General features: G+C 41.9%; 3 protein-coding genes and 1 long non-coding RNA gene across 5 annotated transcripts; 2 read left to right on the plus strand and 2 right to left on the minus strand.

Annotated features, from left to right (window-relative positions):
* Positions 1–97: 97 nt before the first annotated feature.
* LOC119119834 (phosphoglycerate mutase 1) lies at positions 98–2790 on the minus strand. Its single transcript, XM_037246483.1, has 4 exons — positions 2422–2790; positions 1663–1937; positions 971–1151; positions 98–644 (listed from the first exon to the last, which is right to left on the minus strand). The coding sequence occupies exons 1-4, from the start codon at positions 2558–2560 to the stop codon at positions 475–477; spliced, it is 765 nt and encodes a 254-aa protein (XP_037102378.1). The 5' UTR covers positions 2561–2790; the 3' UTR covers positions 98–474.
* A 526-nt stretch (positions 2791–3316) lies between these two features.
* pi4k2a (phosphatidylinositol 4-kinase type 2 alpha) lies at positions 3317–7481 on the plus strand. The gene is made up of 9 exons (XM_037246376.1): positions 3317–3796; positions 5088–5288; positions 5375–5506; positions 5596–5749; positions 5840–5901; positions 6016–6115; positions 6230–6363; positions 6437–6496; positions 6653–7481. The coding sequence occupies exons 1-9, from the start codon at positions 3458–3460 to the stop codon at positions 6812–6814; spliced, it is 1344 nt and encodes a 447-aa protein (XP_037102271.1). The 5' UTR covers positions 3317–3457; the 3' UTR covers positions 6815–7481.
* A 1819-nt stretch (positions 7482–9300) lies between these two features.
* LOC119119796 (prostaglandin E2 receptor EP1 subtype-like) lies at positions 9301–10653 on the minus strand. 2 transcript variants are annotated; one of them, XM_037246415.1, is made up of 2 exons: positions 9780–10653; positions 9301–9641 (listed from the first exon to the last, which is right to left on the minus strand). In XM_037246415.1, the coding sequence occupies exons 1-2, from the start codon at positions 10629–10631 to the stop codon at positions 9381–9383; spliced, it is 1113 nt and encodes a 370-aa protein (XP_037102310.1). In that variant the 5' UTR covers positions 10632–10653; the 3' UTR covers positions 9301–9380. The 2 variants fall into 2 exon arrangements, with proteins under 2 accessions (XP_037102310.1, XP_037102320.1); XM_037246425.1 differs by having other exon boundaries at positions 9456–9604.
* Positions 10654–10658: 5 nt separating this feature from the next.
* LOC119119885 lies at positions 10659–13715 on the plus strand. The gene is made up of 2 exons (XR_005097416.1): positions 10659–10802; positions 13166–13715. It is a non-coding gene; the product is annotated as an uncharacterized LOC119119885 (long non-coding RNA).
* Positions 13716–17717: the final 4002 nt, after the last annotated feature.

Genomic DNA, 17717 nt, shown 5'->3' on the forward strand with positions numbered 1-17717 from the left:
TTAAAATTAAACATTACAAGCTAGAAATTAAACTGGCATTTCTTGCAAAGCTATGTGATGGAGAGACATGTTGAGAAAAAGCACAATCACAAAAAAATATTTTAAACACGTAATAGCTCATCACATTTATTATTTCACAATGTTACAGCAAGGACAAGTGCAAAGTAAATCAAATTGGTCTTTCAACAACAGTGTTACTATATATTGTAGGATAAGAGACATTACAACCAAAGTCCAAGATGCACATTTCACATACAACTCAAGATCCATTCTTTAAAACTTTGTATCACAAAAAATATAGATGATTCAATTCAAACCTCTGATTATTATTGAGTGAACCATTATTTAGCGCTTCCGTGTGTGCATGAAGTTTGGGATGCTGACAACACTAACAGGCTTGTTGACTAGTTGTTTATTTTCTTACTGAACAGCACTGCATTGATCTAAATACCAGCCTAATCATTAAAATGAAATTTATTTCTTTGCTTTACCCTGAGCTGCCACAGCAGCCATGGCTTTCTGCACGGTCTCTTCATCTCCTAGAAACTGCATGGGTCCTATGGGCTTCAGATTTTTGTCCAACTCATAGACAACAGGAATACCAGTAGGAAGGTTCAGCTCCATGATGGCCTCTTCAGACATACCTGCAATACATAGTCGCATCATTTGTTATTGTTATTACTTCTCTGCTTTTGAGCACCACCATAAAAAGCAAATTGCACGGACCAAGTTATCCTTTTGACCAGTCTGCTTGCATCAATTTCCACCTAGCAGCAAATTGCTCTTTTGTTGCACGCTAAATGAATGCAAAAGAGCAACATCGCTATTTCGACATATTTTAGCCAAAAATCAAATTGTACTGTAATGTAATTGTAAGTACGTCCAAACAGTTCCTTGGCGGAGAAGTGCGGAAAAGTGGAAAGAACAAATTGATCCTGTTAACCTGCACAAAGAGCTCGGATATCCTTACCCTCAAGGTGCTTGACAATGCCACGGAGACTGTTGCCATGGGCAGCAATCAGCACTCGCTTCCCTTCTTTGATCTGTGGAGCTATCTCATCATTCCAAAAAGGAAGAGCCCTAGCAATGGTGTCCTTCAGACTTTCACAAGTTGGAAGCTGGTCCTCTGTCAGATCAGCATAACGCCGGTCCTACAACAACATAAATATTTAGATGCAGGACACACATAGACAACCATCCAAGCTCACAATCACACCTACGGATAATTTGGAGTGGTCAATTGGCCTACCAGGCATGTTTTTTGAATGTGGGGGGAAACTGGAATACCTGGAGGAAACCCACACAGGCACGGGGAGCACATGCAAACTGCACACAGGAAGGCTGAAGCAAGAATCCAACCCTGCACCTCGGGACTGTGAGGCGGACATGTGAACCAGTGCTACACTGTGCCGCCCATAACTAAAACACCATTACCATTTCTAGACTCATTTATTGGCTTTTCTTTGACTTGAATATTATATCATATTGTTTAGTAGGTGCTGGTTAAAAACTGACCTTAATTTACAGTATTTTATATGTCCCTCTTGACGTCATGTAAAAAGCAAAGCGTATTGCCAGATTATCTGTTGTGGCTCTAACGATGACTATTTTTCAGGATCTCTCTGCAAAAGAGGGTCGTTAAATGTTTTTTTCCAGACTAACCTTGCTTATGGTCTGATAGAAGTCATGGCCTTCATCCATGGGTGGAGGAGGGATGTCAAAAGAGCGCCTCCAAATCTTCACCTGGGCCTCTCCGTGTTTAGCTGCCGTTTCAGCCTTGTTCAGGCCAGTCAGACCACCGTAATGGCGTTCATTGAGGCGCCATGTCCTGTGCACAGGCAGCCACATCTGGTCGATGCTGTCCAGAACATACCACAGAGTACGGACGGCTCGCTTAAGAACGGAGGTGTAGCAAATATCAAATTCATAGCCAGCATCTGAGGAGAGACGGACAAAAAGACAACAATCGGTTTCAATTTGTCTTGCTCCTGGACAATGATGTGTACATCTGGTTTGTTAGTACAAATGTCATTCATTGGGTTGATAATCCAAGGTGTACCCAGCCTCTAGTAAGGATATGTGTTACAGAGAATGGATCGATAGCTGAATTAGCAAACATATTTCTTGATTACTCTTTTTTAAGGTGTAGGCATACTGTTTGAATGTTTGTACATGTTATACTGCAGATATAATATAGATCACACATATATACTTATTTCTGTAAAATTGCAACACAAAAATGTAAATTATTTACTGTCATGCAACACAATTGTCACCCATTATATGCTGCTCTATTCTCAATTCTGTCATTCTGGGCTCACAACCTTTTTCCCCCATCCGGCCCAGTTGCATAAGCGCAGGCTTGCAGCGCTCTAATCCAATGACCGACAGAATGGCCGACAGGCCGTGACTTGATTGTACCTTTCAAAGCTTGTCCTCCTCTCTTTGCCTCCTGCTCCCCTGTCTCGCTCAAGTCCGCGTCAAACCATCCACAGAAGCGATTTTCCTGGTTCCAGCAGCTCTCTCCGTGGCGGATCAGCACCAGTTTGTACGCTGCCATCCCGATGCCGATGTCCTCTGTGTGGTATTTCCGGAAACTTTGGATCAAGTGACTCCCCTTGAAAAGATGCAGGAGTGAGCCCAGCTTTGGTGGAACTGTGCAGACGGTTGCAGATTAGTGATGATTTTGCTAAGTGAAGTTCTAAAGAGACTGTGGACGACGTCTGAATTTGACAGCTCTCCAAGGTTCTCTTTTCTCCGTTCTCTTCCTGTCGGCTGTGACCAATCAGAAAGCGAGCTGTGCTTGTGGTGGTGGAGGAGGAGGATGCAGGATGCGCACAGTCGCACGTCCACACGCCCACTGCAGAGAATACAAACTAGTTGCGTTATATAGAACTACTTTGTATCGTATCATAATACTTCATGCATCCAACCATTATAATCCTCTGGATTTTGTTCATTTTCACTGCTGAGCCCAACTTGCTTGGTGACTCGTAAAATATATTTAGTGTTTCACGATCGTCCATGTAGCACACACTAGCGGCATTATTTATTTGAACGCCAAAGTTGAATATGATCAATGTTTTAAGAAGCCCATGTACTTATGTACATATTTGTGACTTTGTTTTTTAAAATGAAAAGAGTTTTTATTTCTGAGTTAACACGAAACTGTTACGCTCTCACGTGCCTCCGTGGGCGGTCAGATTCTGTCCAATCAGACCGAGAGACTAGATGACTGACAGTCAAATTCCAATCACTGATTGGTTAATTATCCAAAACACTTAACCGGTTCCGCCCTCTCCCGGAAGCTGACAGTCATCTGATTTTCCTTCTTTTTTTTTTAGCTTCCTGGTTAGCTACTTTACGTCAAAGCAGACAACAAACAGCTGCCCTGCTTTATTTCTCAACCTTTTTCAACTTCTTCTTCGTACAACGAACTGTAATAATTTATAGAATTATGGACGAGACGAGTCCGCTTGTCTCTCCGCTACGTGACTCCAATGATTTCAACTACGGTCCCACTGAGCCCCCGAGCCCGCGGGGCACCTTCGGAGGCACACCGGGCTCCGTGGTGCGTATCCCCGCCGGCAGTCCGAGTCGCAACCGGGAGAGACAGCCGCTTCTGGACCGGGATCGTGGTACCCAACCGCGGGAGCCGCACCGGAACGAATTCCCGGAGGATCCCGAGTTCAGAGAGATCATCCGCAAGGCCGAGCGAGCCATTGAGGAGGGGATCTACCCAGAAAGGATCTACCAAGGATCCAGTGGTAGCTATTTTGTCAAAGACTCACACGGGGTAAGATGAAGAACAGCCAGGCCACAGCTTCTTTTTGGAAAGGAAGTGTTAGACGCAACGCGAAGGACTTTTTTCCACGTAGTTATTTCTTCTCGGAAGCCTTGGCTCTATCCCACATGACAAATACATCACCAAGCAACACATACTATTAACTTTATTATCCAATATACGAGCTGTTTTGTCCTATACACAAAAACCTGCTATATTATGCTAGTTCTAAGTCTTTGGGGAGGTCATTAAGGCATTGACCTCATTAAGTGGAGTTACTTTGGATCATAACTTTAAATGAATTGATCATTTGTTGTGTCCATGAGCCTACTAAAGACCTTCTACTTAAGAGGTGTTCATAGTTGATGTACAGTTGTTCAACTAAAGTAGATAACACGAATAGTATAAAAAAAACATCAGCATACTAGTAATTTCACAACTTATCACGTATGTCTTGTTGGAATCCTACATTGAGCAAAGTCCCATACATGCAATCCAGCTCATCGCTTGACCTGGACAGGAAGGTGAACCATTTCCTCAAGTCTGCAGTATGAAATTTTGTGTCTTTTCACAATCACACAACTTCAATAGTGTTAATCTTTGATCAACTTTGCTAGAGCCGACCACTGAAAGTGCTAACTCACTTCTTACGTTCCTCCGTATACTCTATGTGCATTTGCGATACATCCCCAGTGAAAAGCACAAATGTTCACTGGACCTCGTTGTGTTTACCATGACATCATTTTCTCTGGAAAACATATTTTAGGTCCGGTGCAACTTCAGTTTGCTTTTTGAGGTTTGCCACACTGTTACAAATCCTCAACACTGAATATGTTGTATTCTTATCCCCCAATCCCCGCACAGCCATGGTTTCATTACTCGATGACCAAAGTGCTTAGCAGTCATGTGCCTGCTCTCTTGATGTAATACTACTTTGTCCAAGTTGGATCTTTCAGCAGTGTGTTGGAGTGCTTCCTCTAAGAGTGCTGTGTTAGAGGTGCTGCGGAAAACTATCCAATATCACATAGTGGCAAATACATTGTCTTTCATTAGATGGCAGAAGGTAGACTAAACCTCTGTCTCCACCTGTTGCCATATGATCGAATGATGTCATGTTTGATGGCAATCTCGAGTTTTGTGTAACTTCAGGTTCATATTTTTCCTTCAAATTTCAGTTAAAGTTCAAATTTTACATTTTACTGTTTCGTGGTATATAGTGTAGTAAGTACTGTATATAAATGAATTAACAGTTCCATGTGAAATATTGTCATTTTAATTTTCTTTTTCTCATGTCCCTGAACAGAAAATCATTGGCGTGTTCAAACCTAAGAATGAGGAGCCTTATGGCCATCTTAACCCCAAATGGACTAAATGGCTCCAGAAACTGTGCTGTCCGTGCTGTTTTGGTCGCGACTGTTTAGTTCTCAACCAGGGCTACCTCTCAGAGGCCGGCGCTAGCCTGGTGGACCAGAAACTGGAGCTCAATATCGTTCCGAGGACCAAGGTAGGTAGACGTGCACGTACACATGTGTAATAATAGTAGCAGTGACTGGAGTCGGAACTAAGTTTCATCGCAAATTTTTTTTGTAGGTGGTATACTTAGCGAGTGAAACATTCAACTACAGCGCTATAGACAGGGTGAAGTCTCGAGGTAAAAGACTCGCCTTAGAGAAAGTACCTAAAGTGGGTCAGCGCTTCCATAGGATTGGACTGCCTCCTAAGGTACGTTGCGTTTTTATTTTATTAAAAAAAAAGTTTTCTTTTTTTTTTATGTGAGTCAAACATGATGGATTTTGTTGATGTTCCTCCAGGTTGGCTCCTTCCAGCTCTTTGTGGACGGATACAAGGATGCAGACTTCTGGCTTCGTAGGTTTGAAGCCGAGCCTCTTCCGGAGAACACCAACCGTCAGCTTCAACTGCAGTTCGAACGCCTCGTAGTACTCGATTACATCATCAGGAACACAGGCATGTCACCCGTCACCCGTGTGGTCACAAGGCAAGGTCATTGGCAGACTCGTTATCACAAGATTTCATTTTCTTTTTGTTCCATTCCAGACAGGGGAAATGACAACTGGCTTCTCAAATATGACTGCCCTATGGACGCTGCGGGGAACCGGGTGAGCATCCCACTCACAGTCCTCTCTCTGAAATATTTCTTTATACTGTAAGTGTATATTTGCAATTCCTATGCTTTCTGTCTAATTGAATTGCTACCCACACGATTTCTACAGGAAACAGACTGGGTCGTAGTGAAGGACCCAATAATTAAGCTGGCAGCCATAGACAATGGTCTAGCCTTCCCTCTCAAACATCCTGACTCCTGGAGAGCATGTAAGACCACATCATTGCTTCCACACATCCCTTTCCGTGGTGCTTATTTGTCCGATTTTACGAGTTCAAGGTGTGTTGAATGACTGTCATGAACCTACTTTGTTCATTTTCTAGACCCGTTCTACTGGGCATGGCTTTCCCAAGCCAAAGTTCCTTTCTCCGAGGAAATCCGAGAGCTAGTCGTACCAAAACTCTCAGACCCAAATTTTATCAAAGATCTTGAAGAAGACCTCTATGAACTATTTAAGGTAGGGATATTTGATACCGCTCATTCAGACTGCAACAATGCTGCGTATTTGACTTGTACATGTTGTTCCACAGAAAGACCCTGGTTTTGACCGAGGACAGTTTCACAAGCAAGTCGCTGTCATGAGGGGGCAGGTCAGTCATTCAGCTTACATTAACTGCACACCAGAATCAAGCTGCATGCACACATGCCCAACATATTAAATATTAAACATATGGTGAAGTTTGCATACGTTTAGGTAATTGACCAAATTACAATGATTTTCATCTTCATACCTTCTCCATTTAAAGATTCTGAACCTGTGCCAAGCCCTAAAGGATGATAAAACACCCCTCCAGTTGGTCCAGATGCCCCCAGTGATCGTCGAAACTGCCAGGGCCCCCCAGAGAGCCAATAGCGAGTCGTACACGCAGAGCTTCCAGAGTCGAAGACCTTTCTTCACCTGGTGGTAGGGAACATGCATTGGGAGGAGGAACGGCAGGAAGCGGGTGAAGAGAGTACAAGTTTGTCTCCTGGAAATCAATTTCATTTCCATCGTCCCCTGGATACTGTAATTACGAAATGTGCGTTTGCTAAAGAGATGAGGGGAAGAATTTCACACTGTATCTTCCTTGTTTGCCTGGGTGCCTTGTATGGATGTGAAGAAGTTTGAAATATTCCTTTGTGCAAAGAGACGTCATTCTGTTGGACTCCTCGGGGGACACGTGTGAACGCCCACATGTGCATGCTAATCAGTCAAAAACAAAAGTTGTCTAACTGAAGATGGGAGCTGTCTCGTCCCACGTCAATATTTTCTTCGTGCCGCTCTGCCTTTTAACTGTCACCTGCACTCCCCACGTTGTGAAATGGACCGCACTAGCATGGCCTATTTTAAAGTTTAGGAAATGAAAACACTGTGCACGCCAACACGGTGAGCACGGAATGTCAAGTGGTTTCACAACTTGAAATGGATTCTCACTGCAGTTGGCGTGAGGTTGTTGAAGTCACGCGGGGGGCAGACTGCGGTAAGACGAGATGTGTGTGCTTAGAGAAGGCGTTTGTTAAGCTGCAATAATTGCTAGCCTAATTATTCCGCTTTCACCAATGAGTTAGTTGACCAGTGAGGGGGAAAAAAAAAAAGAATCACCCAGTCTGCAACTGCCAAAAGTAAAGCGACAGCATTGTTGATTCATTGCCTTCTGGTAATGGTTTAATTAGCTTCCCCCCCCCCTTACTTATCAGTTGGAGATGCATAAAGTAACTTCCTGCTGTACAGAACAGACGTGAAATGTATTGTGACAATGCACTGTATAATTTGTATGTAATATTTAAAAATAGATTATAATTAATAAAAACAAATATTCCATTCATACAGAAACGTTGGCATTTATTAGTATGTTAAACCACACCGCACCAGCATGCAAATTCAAAGAGGCTTCACATGTTTCAATTCCATGAAGCATACCTGAACAATGCAATGATATCCAAAACACGAGTGGTGCTAAAAAATATGCAAAGCCGCTCTAACATGTGATCCTCATAATTGTCATTCGGCTTTATTTGCCATCATCAAACCTTTGTTTTATGGCTGCAATGTTGCTGTTTTGGTTTAGCTATGCTGTCTTGCATCACCTCTATCAGGAGACAGATGTTGTACTTAATGATCCAGTACTGTACTGCAGTTCCTTTCTTGCACCATGCTGGTTGAGCAGGCAAATAGTTGCTCAAGATCCAAATATAAATAGCACTAAAACCATCATCTACGGTCAAACGATAGTTTAGAAGATCCTGTTGATTAATCTACCATAGTTTGGTAGCACAACATCTGGGGGTGGCATGGTAGTAAAAATGGATGTATCACAACAAGCATTATGCCAGACTCAAATGCTGAGGTAAAAGATTTATCCATTAACCAGAATGGCCCACATGAAAGTGTTTGCTCATGTTAGACAATTAGGCTCAATGACTTTTTAAACATTCTGTACTCAACCATTTTACTTAGCCCACAAATTTAATTTCATCTAAGTGAGGAATGTCAAAGGCAAAGCATGACTAATGTGCGCGTGTGTGTGCGGTCTTGTGATGTCACGGTGAGTGTGTTAGACACATGACAGTCGACACAAATTTGAGGAGCCTTGAGTCAATCTCTCAATCACAAATCAAGTATTTAGTTCAACTTTTGTTGGTTACCGTAAGAAAACACACAAATAGTTAGTTACTCCAGTTTTTCTGGTAATACTTTGGTTGGTTGATGCTATTTTTGTATTTTTGTATCTGTATTTATTTTTGTACCATCACAGATCCAGACACATTTATACTCCTTAGGTCAGTTTTGTTCCAGACGTTTTTGGTAATTATAATTATCAAATACAATGACTCAGTTGTTGAAAAAATGGAAAAAAAAAAGTTGGAAAATATTAATCAAAATAGCAAGAAAACACATTTGTCACTGTCCAAATGCTTCACTCATTTAAAGTAGTTTACTGGTTATTTCAGTAATTTGAGGCATAACTTTCAGAATGTCCCCATTTTCCCACATTAAGTGTACAGTCACAAAGCGTGAATATTACGTCTTTGCTCTTGAGTCCTCTCTGAGGCTTCTTTTCCATTCTGATGCACAAGATATGTTAACTGTGTTGCATTTTTTTTACTGTCAAAGTTCCTATCGTAAAGACACAAACCGCTATCCTTCCAAAATGCAATGTTCTTAACTTAGCTTTTGCAGCGCAGTTACATTCTGTCATCCTAATGAGAACGAAGCATGGAGCAATGCTTAAGTAAACATGATGTTCATCAAGTTTTTTTGTGCAAAATTATAGCAGTTAGCTAGCTTCCATTTGAAATGTCAGAAACCCATTTAACAATAAAAAGCTACAGCTTATGTATTTCCTCAATATTTCTGAAGTGGACCAGTCCAGAAATGTCACATTGTTTGCATGCAACTCACTCCAACATCACCTTTAGACATATTCTTTTATCAAACGTCTTCGGTTCTTATGTTTTTTTTAAAAAACATTTTTTTGATGCAGTTCTCTCAGTCTAGGCTTGGTTGACTTCGTTCTTCTCTGACTGGGGAGGAGATGTCGAGTCTAAACATCCAAATAAAGTGCCCGCTTGGCACTTTGCAATGAGGTAGATTTTCCGTAGAACGGTTCGGCGCAGCAGGATATAGACCCACGGGTCCAGGATCTGGTTCCACGTGGCCAGTCTCACACCTATCACCAGTAGCATTTTGTAGGTGGAAACCTCCTCTCCAAGGGATCCTGTGTAGGATTGGATGGCGGACATCAGGCCAAAGATCTGAAGGTATGAAACGTGCAATTTGTTTTGTCTGTTAACATCTACTACATTAGAAATGTTGGTTAATGTTAAGACAGCAGAGTACAGATGAAATTCTACTAAAAAGAGACATTTTGGGTTGTACTTGCCAATACTCACCAGTAGAGGACACCAGCAGATGCATGAGGTGACTGTGATCCCCAGCAGCTGCACCACCATCTCAATGTCGTGTGACTTAGCCGAATGATGCGATCCGGGCTTCCTCCTGATCCTCGCCAGCACTAGCGTCAATCCACTGATGGTATTACACACCACTGCCGCAGCCAGCGAGCTCAGGCCGAGCCCAGAAAAAAGCAGCACAAACGCCACGTCCCCCTCGTGAATGTCGTTGAGCACTCGAATAAAGCACCAAGTGCCCGGGTCCTGATAGGTGTACGAGCCCAGCTGCAAGCAGGGCAGCAGGGCCACAAACAGAGCGGCCAGCCAAATTGCAGACAGGCACATTTTAGTGCGGGCGCTTGTCACCAGGGAGGAGTGCAGGAGTGGCCTGGTTACACCCAGACAGCGCTCTGCGGCCATGGCACAACCCAGGAAGAGCGGGCACAGGCCGAAAAACACCATGCTTCCTCCCAGGAACTGGCACATGCCATCAGAAGCGTTGGAGTCCTCTGGCCGCACGCCTCCAGAGAGGTAGAGTCTCAGAACCAAGGCACCGGGGATCACGTGGCCCATGAAGTCCGTGACCACCAGGGAGGTAGCAAAGAGCAGGAAGCTGGCTTTGGAGCGCCGTCGCTGGAGCCAGTAAGCGTTGGCCAAGATGATCAGGGCCACGATGTTGGACACGATACCCAACGTCATGGGCAATAGCACCACCACCACGCCGCCGGCGGTCAGGTTTCCCTGCTGCGACATCTCAAGGGCCACCACGGGCGCCGCTTGCCCTCCGCTGCCATTTGATGAACGAGGGATGAGCGGTGAGGATGAAGAGTTACAGCGGCCCAAAGCTAACATGACTCAACGTTGATGCTCGTGCGGGCCATGTTTGAAGAGGCTGCAGGACAAAGAAGGAAATCAGGAATGGAGATGACTCCATGCACAAGACAAGTGCTCACAATCTGTACGCAAAGCAGAATGTCCTCAGTTTTGCTTTGGGAACATCACATAACCTAACCCAGAGAACAGGTGAGCCGTGACGTTTGCAAAGTCAGCCCGTGGGCACTATGACGTCAATTTCAATCCACAGCAGGTGGCATTACAGAACAAAATGTTCCATGCGATTGATGGAAATGGATAGAGTTTGATGTTTTTTAAGCTGCCACAAGATAAAACGCATTCGCCACCAATCATTCTTTTTGTCTACCAACCTCAAACAAGTCTGTTTATTTTTATTTTGTAATACCTTGAAAGACCTAGGATTGCACAATTATGTCCAACATGATAAGCATGATTATTTTAAGCAAATATATCATTATTAACAATAGTCATTAAGTTAGGGAAAACAGAGTTTTTGTTGCATTTCAACTAGCAATATGTAACTTCAAAGTATGTTGCGTGTACTTGATTACATTACTTTTATTTCAAAGTTGAATTGAACTTAAAACAATATGCGAAAATATTGCAATACATATTTTTACAGTTTTAAATCAAGTCATTTTACCCATAATTTTAACAAAATCTCATCTCACCTCTTCTTCCTCACAAAGTCAGGCGGGGTACACCCCAAACAACCAAATCATGAAAACGAGCTCCAAATGGATTTTACTTCTTGCATTTATTATTAAACAGCGTTGCACTACAATAGTCGAGACCAATTTACTAAAAGTGTTGTTAGTGTTGGAAATACAAATGATTGCCTTAAATAATTAGTTAAATCTAATTTGCAATGCGCTAAACTGCAGAGCATATAACTCACCACTTAGTTGCAATTCAACAAGAAAAGTAGTGATCCAGCCATAATCCACGGACACTCCGGTTGTTCCAGAAAATATTACAAATCATTTTTAAAAGCGTTGATATCGTTCATGTATCCAGTTCAGGGGTGTGAAGGTTGGCGAGGACGTTGACGCTTTATAGTCTTCGCGCTTCCACAGTGCGTGGGCGTCTCTGCTCTGTGGCTGCACTCCATCAGTGTGCTGTCTGCCTGCATCCATTTTTCTTAGTTGATAGGAACCGCTACACACACACACACACTTTGAAATAACGTGGGATTAGTCTGGGAAAGCATGATACTGCTAAACAATTCAATCTTTTCTGGTGATCGGATCTATGAAAATAGAGATTTACTTTGTGGTTTCCGAGTTCTTTTTAGTTTGAAGTGTTTTCAAAATTGTAAAAGGAAAAAAAGAAAAGGACATTTTGAAGATGATTATTTTACAACTGTAAAAATGGCAGGTAAAAACAACCCCAATTCGGGTTAAAAAAATTAGACTGACCCAGGAAGTTGACAATTGTTTTTTTTGGGGGGGTGGGGGCAAAATAACCTAAAGTTGGGTTGAAATTGACCCAACTTCCTGGTTTGGTCTAATTTTTAAGATGTAGGAACTGGGCCCCTGGCATAAAATAGTAAGTAAAATATCAGTTAAGTATGAGATGTGTCTTTCAACATCTCATCCAACATATCAACGAGAGCATTTTGTGTCAGAAACGAGTTGAGGCAGGGTGACCAAATGCAGCTTGAACCAGGATTTATTGAAGGGAAAGGGAGTTGGAAGGGAGGTAGGTGGGTGGGGAACCGAAGACACAGACGGGATAGAGACTCAAGGCCAGCAAACAGACAGACAGACCGACCGACCGACCGACAGAAGTCCACTTAGACAAGGTTAAAATTCTGACCGTGAGCCTCCAGACAGACCGGGGGAAAGCCAGACGACAGGAACAGGAACACTGGGCACGGACAGGGACGGAACACAACAGTAGACACCGACAAGGAGGAACACACGGGCAGGGTTTAAATACATCAGGTAACAAGAGGGAGCAGGTAACAGACATGATGATAACGAAGGGGTGTGGCTGAGGGAAGTTGACGGCCGAGCGTGCTCTGGCATGGGCGTGACACTTTGACCTAAATGCTAATAGACATTCATCAGAAACAGAACATTCCAGGGCTTGGACTGGACCAGAAAATACAAACATTGGTCCATTGGAGGAAGAAACAACTCAAGTTTAATTAACAACGAATTCTAGACAATGCAGACTGAAAAAAATTGGATTGGAGTAATCCTAAAATGACTTTGACCTACATGATTCCGCCTCAAATTACGGATAGTGTTGCTTCCATTTGGTTTTGCAGATTTGAGGCTCTACCTGGCACTTCTCCCAACTAGCCACAAAGGTTAAAATGAAAGCCAAGTTTTTTACGAGACTCTGCAGTACACAAAATGAAAATTGCTAACATTGTTTGCGAAGCAAGGACTGAGAACTTATTTGAGTTGTCAATTGCCCAAGTTGAACATGTAACACTAATTTCTTGGAAATCTATTTATTCAGTACCACAAGAATGTTGATCTTCAAACATATCAGTGAAATAAGTACAATATATTCCGCAGGAACATTTCAAAGAGATGTTGGCTGCTAGGAGTGGAAAGCCGCACACATCGTCTGTCTGCGTGCCTTCAAAAACACATTGTGGACAAAAGCATGGCGACCATTTTAAAAGGCGAGGATTTACGAGAAGTGGCTTATATCCAAATGCAGTACTTTAGGTTGATTAAATATGCTCTGATGAAATTGGTATTAAAATCTGTCTTTTTTTTTGCTGCAAAATTTTGTTTTATAGTTTGTAAAATGGCAACACTGAGGCAGTGTTTTGATTACTAAACTGTTTTTTCAGGTGAAGAAGTTTCAAATCAAATTCTCCACTTCCTCTTGCCTCAGAAAGAAACAATTACGTAGCTCATGTTAAACATTTAAGCTTTTCCGTAGACTATTTCCAGCATGTAATATAGACGATTATAGAGCCTCAATGCTCAGTCCAAAAAATCAATGTGATATCTGCTTGTGTCAGGCCAATCTAATAATAATAGGGTGTCTATTGTCATATTAAATGCCATATCGATTCAGTCTTTTTGTTACATATAATAAATCTTTGCACCCGTGTGACTTTAAGGAGCTAAAATGTTGCGGAAGGATTTTTATGTTGTCTGCAATTTAATACGATCTAAAATCTCCCCCATCTACATCCTTTTTGTAAACCACACAAAGAAGCCATCAAAGCTACAAAGAGAGCAACAGTAAAGGCTGCTAAAGAAGATATTAAGACTAAAATGCTGTATGTTCATGATGCTGTCTCTTCATTCATTATCATAGTTCAGATTGGATTCCATCAAAAGACAGTGTCAATACAGAGATGAGCATGAGGAGACTCCTAAATCAACGGCAAGAACGTCACGCATCAGTCTCTAACCTGGACCATGTGCTCTGCTTTTTTCGCTGCTGTGTGCAATAATGAAAATGCATGTGGTGATTCATGAGAGGTGCTGTCAGCATGAATGAGACGTGCTAAGTAGATCTCCATATGTCGAGGACACATTTAAGATCCAAAGTCTGTGATTCAAGTTTGCAGAGATGTACTAAGCAGTAGATTATGGCACGAACCCAGACACCCTTTATTCGGCCTAGACACTATTCATTCATTCTTTTCTTTTTTTTGCTTCATTCATATTCCAAAAACGCATACCATGTGCAGACTAGTGGAAGTGCATCAAAACCTCTTATTGTAAAGAAAGATTTTGGGTCAACTTCCCTTTGATAATATAAAATACAATATAAAATACATATGTAAAATTTGATCATATATTTTACATTGCAGTATATAGAAATGATTTTGCAAGAATGTACAGCATATTTAAAAAAAAAACACTGCTACAGCAATAGTTGGGTCTCGCTTGTTCACCAATCAAAGTTAAAATCAAACAACTATGTAAATCTTTTGTTATCTTATTTTTCAAAACGTGAGGGCAGCCACTTCCAACCAATTTAATCATTTAAGGTACATAATATCAACCTTTCTTTGCCCATGACATCATAGGCAATGGTGGGCAATTGCCTCCAGTCACTGGCACTGTAAATAAAAAACTGTTCTTAATTGCCTTAGCTAGTGAAACAAAGAATAAATATTTTTTTAAAAACCCACCCAAGTAATAAAGCTCAGGCTCCGGTTGTCATGGGAACAAACCCCAGTCTTGCCATTATTTCAGCAGTATATGGAGCCAGCTTAGGGCTGGCTCACTAGCAAGTGACTGATAGCAGCCTGATTTCAGAAAACTACAAATAGGGTTTTAAAGTGTGGAATAATTCTTGATACCACTGTTGGGGCAAATAGATTGAATTTTGTATCATGATCACATGACGAGACTGGGTGCTGCCCATAGAAACAAAGCACAGGTGAAGCCCTACAAAGTACAGCACGGATTGTGTTTTTTCGCATGGAGCTAGCAGCACACCGCTAAATGACCTTTGTATTTGACAGCTGTCACCTGGTCAAACTGTTACCCCGACAGTGTTGACAAGTTCACCAAGCAATCTCCTCTGTGCCCAGATTAAAAATGAATAAAGCGTGTGAATGGCTAACAGTGAATGCAGATGTCAATTGGGCGTTGACACCGTTTCCCTCAAAGATGACATTTACTGGCCCCTAAGGATATTCCGACTGGGCACAGATATAAAACTACAGATGGGTATTGATTGACTCATAAATTTAGAAAGCGTGGGTGCGAGAACCTCGATCAGAGATTGACTCCTGCACACAGTGATTTATGATGAGAGCATTTGATCGCTGTCTCTTCAGCAGGATCTTTTCTAGAATTCATTGTCGTTGTCCATCATCGAACCATGATGAAATATTGCAGTGTATTCATCAGATCTAGAACTTTTTCCAGTGGTAAAAATTCAGCCTTAACTCATCCATAAAGTGGAAGAGGGCTTGTGCAAGAAGCTGAATGCTTGCCTGCATGCTAAGACGTTGCGATGAGTGCGGGGTAGGACAGATTTAGTGGAGGCCACACGCAGCTGCGACATTGCAGGAGTATGAACAGATAAGTCACTCTACCTTCAAACTTGGGCTTCCCGTAAACCTGCTCAGTTCCCGGAGAATATAGAGATGCTGTAACACGCCCACACATCGCTTTGGGTGACACAGCAAACTCTGACCTTTTGTACGTGACCTTCACTGGTTAATTTGTTGATGAGCTCCTTCGCAGACATTTGTCATGAACAGAGACATGGTCACAAAGGATTGGCACTCTACAGTTAAGGCGATGCCAGAGGCTTTGGTCAAACAGGTGACAAGTCCAGAAGAAAGGAAACAAGTAGTAGAGAAGAAAAAAATGAACTTTAATACATTTTAAAAAATCGTAGTATAATCCCTTTTAAGAAGAGCTCCTAAAAAAGTATTTATTGGTATGATTTGCCTTAGTTTTGATTAACAATGTCAAGTATTTATAAGTTGTTCTATTTTAGTTAGCTTAAATTGAATGCGGAAAAGAAAACCACCAAATTAAAGATGGTTCCCATATGTTTGGAAAGGCAGACGTTTTTTGAGACAGTTCTTGCACTGCATCTCATGAGGTGCACCAAATAAAACAAATGTGTCCATGCAAGCTTGCCAGTTTCTTGACAAGTTTGTTAAAAGAATTGCAGATCTCTAATTGCAGGTCCGGTAACATGATTGATGTTCACCAAAACCTGGAACTCTGCCACTCTTCATCTTGATTTCAGTCCATTGCGATGAGAGCGGCAATGCAGTGCTGCACTGCGGTGCATTCTTCCTTGGGCCTCAGTGATGCTTGAAGCCAAGAATCTGATCCCAGCAGAGGAGAGAGAGAGAGAGGGGGAAGAGAAACGAGAGGTGAAGGGTGCAACGAAAACAGAAAATAAAACGCTGTAATGAAACTTAAACGCCAAGCTGCATGCTTGTACGAAATATCTTTGGCACTTTGTCCAACAACTTGGCTGCACACTTTGTTTCAAAGCGTTCCATGTGAGAACTGCAGTGAGATTATTTTGGATCATGTTGGATGTCTAGTGGAGGTTTCATGGAAATTGAGAAGGCACTATACCGTTGTCTATTTCAGACCGGAAATGCCTCCATGCAGGGATATGATGATGTAAAGAAGAAGAAAATAAAAAATCACTTGCTGCTATTTTTGACCTTCTGTGGATGAAAAGACTTTCAGTCACACAGCGAGTGGGTGGAGTCAGATGAATGACTACGCCCACTGTCGAAAGAAAGTACACGTTGAAATATTGCAGTTAAACTCTTCACAGAAAATTACATGAGTCACAGGCAGATGTATTAGTACTGAATTATCCGACCTCCACATTTGGTATCAAGTCTACATTAAAAGCCAATCTGATCAGTCTATTTTTACACCAGCTGAAGTCATGAATTACACCACAGCGACAGAGCTGCCAATACTCTTTGAGGTGTAAACAAGATTTATTATGAAAAGGTCATTTGTGTCTGCCTTCTCATTTTATCTTTAATGGTGAACAGGAAATTATTTATAGTGTCTTTGCATGGCTGACGCGAATGCCTATGGCAAAACGTTGATTTATTATTTCAGTCAAATGGAATATTTTGGATTGTATATGTTTTGATGCAGTGGCATTTTTATAGTCAAAATCAATGCATTACCAGTCACCGAATGTCCGTCCGTCCGTCCCTTCCTTCCTCCCTCCCGCTGTCTACTGCAATTAATTCATTTGACAGGATCATGAAAGAATTTCAAATGGTATAAATCAACACATTCAGAAATGATAATTCTGCGAGCATTCAAGTTCACTTCAGTTCTTTGTTGATTGCTTCATCATATTTCTGCACTTGTTTTGTTTTTGAAGGTCTAACACAGCATGTAGAGATGAAAGCATGGCGACAAATCCACAAACAGTATCTTACTGAACAAGGTTAGTCTTCTCTGTTCAACAGCCAAACTCAGCTTGGTGTCAGACAGATTGAGCCAGTCCAGCAGCTGCAATAGCCTGAAGCGTCAATTTAAACAAATCTGGGAATGAAAACACACTCCTACAGTGTACGTTTTAACAAGTTGATTTCTTCGCTGTACTTTTATTTCCATTTTCAGAACGTGCTCAGCCCTGTTA

Source organism: Syngnathus acus, chromosome 1, assembly GCF_901709675.1.
Source record: "Syngnathus acus chromosome 1, fSynAcu1.2, whole genome shotgun sequence".
Classification (NCBI taxonomy): domain Eukaryota; kingdom Metazoa; phylum Chordata; class Actinopteri; order Syngnathiformes; family Syngnathidae; genus Syngnathus; species Syngnathus acus.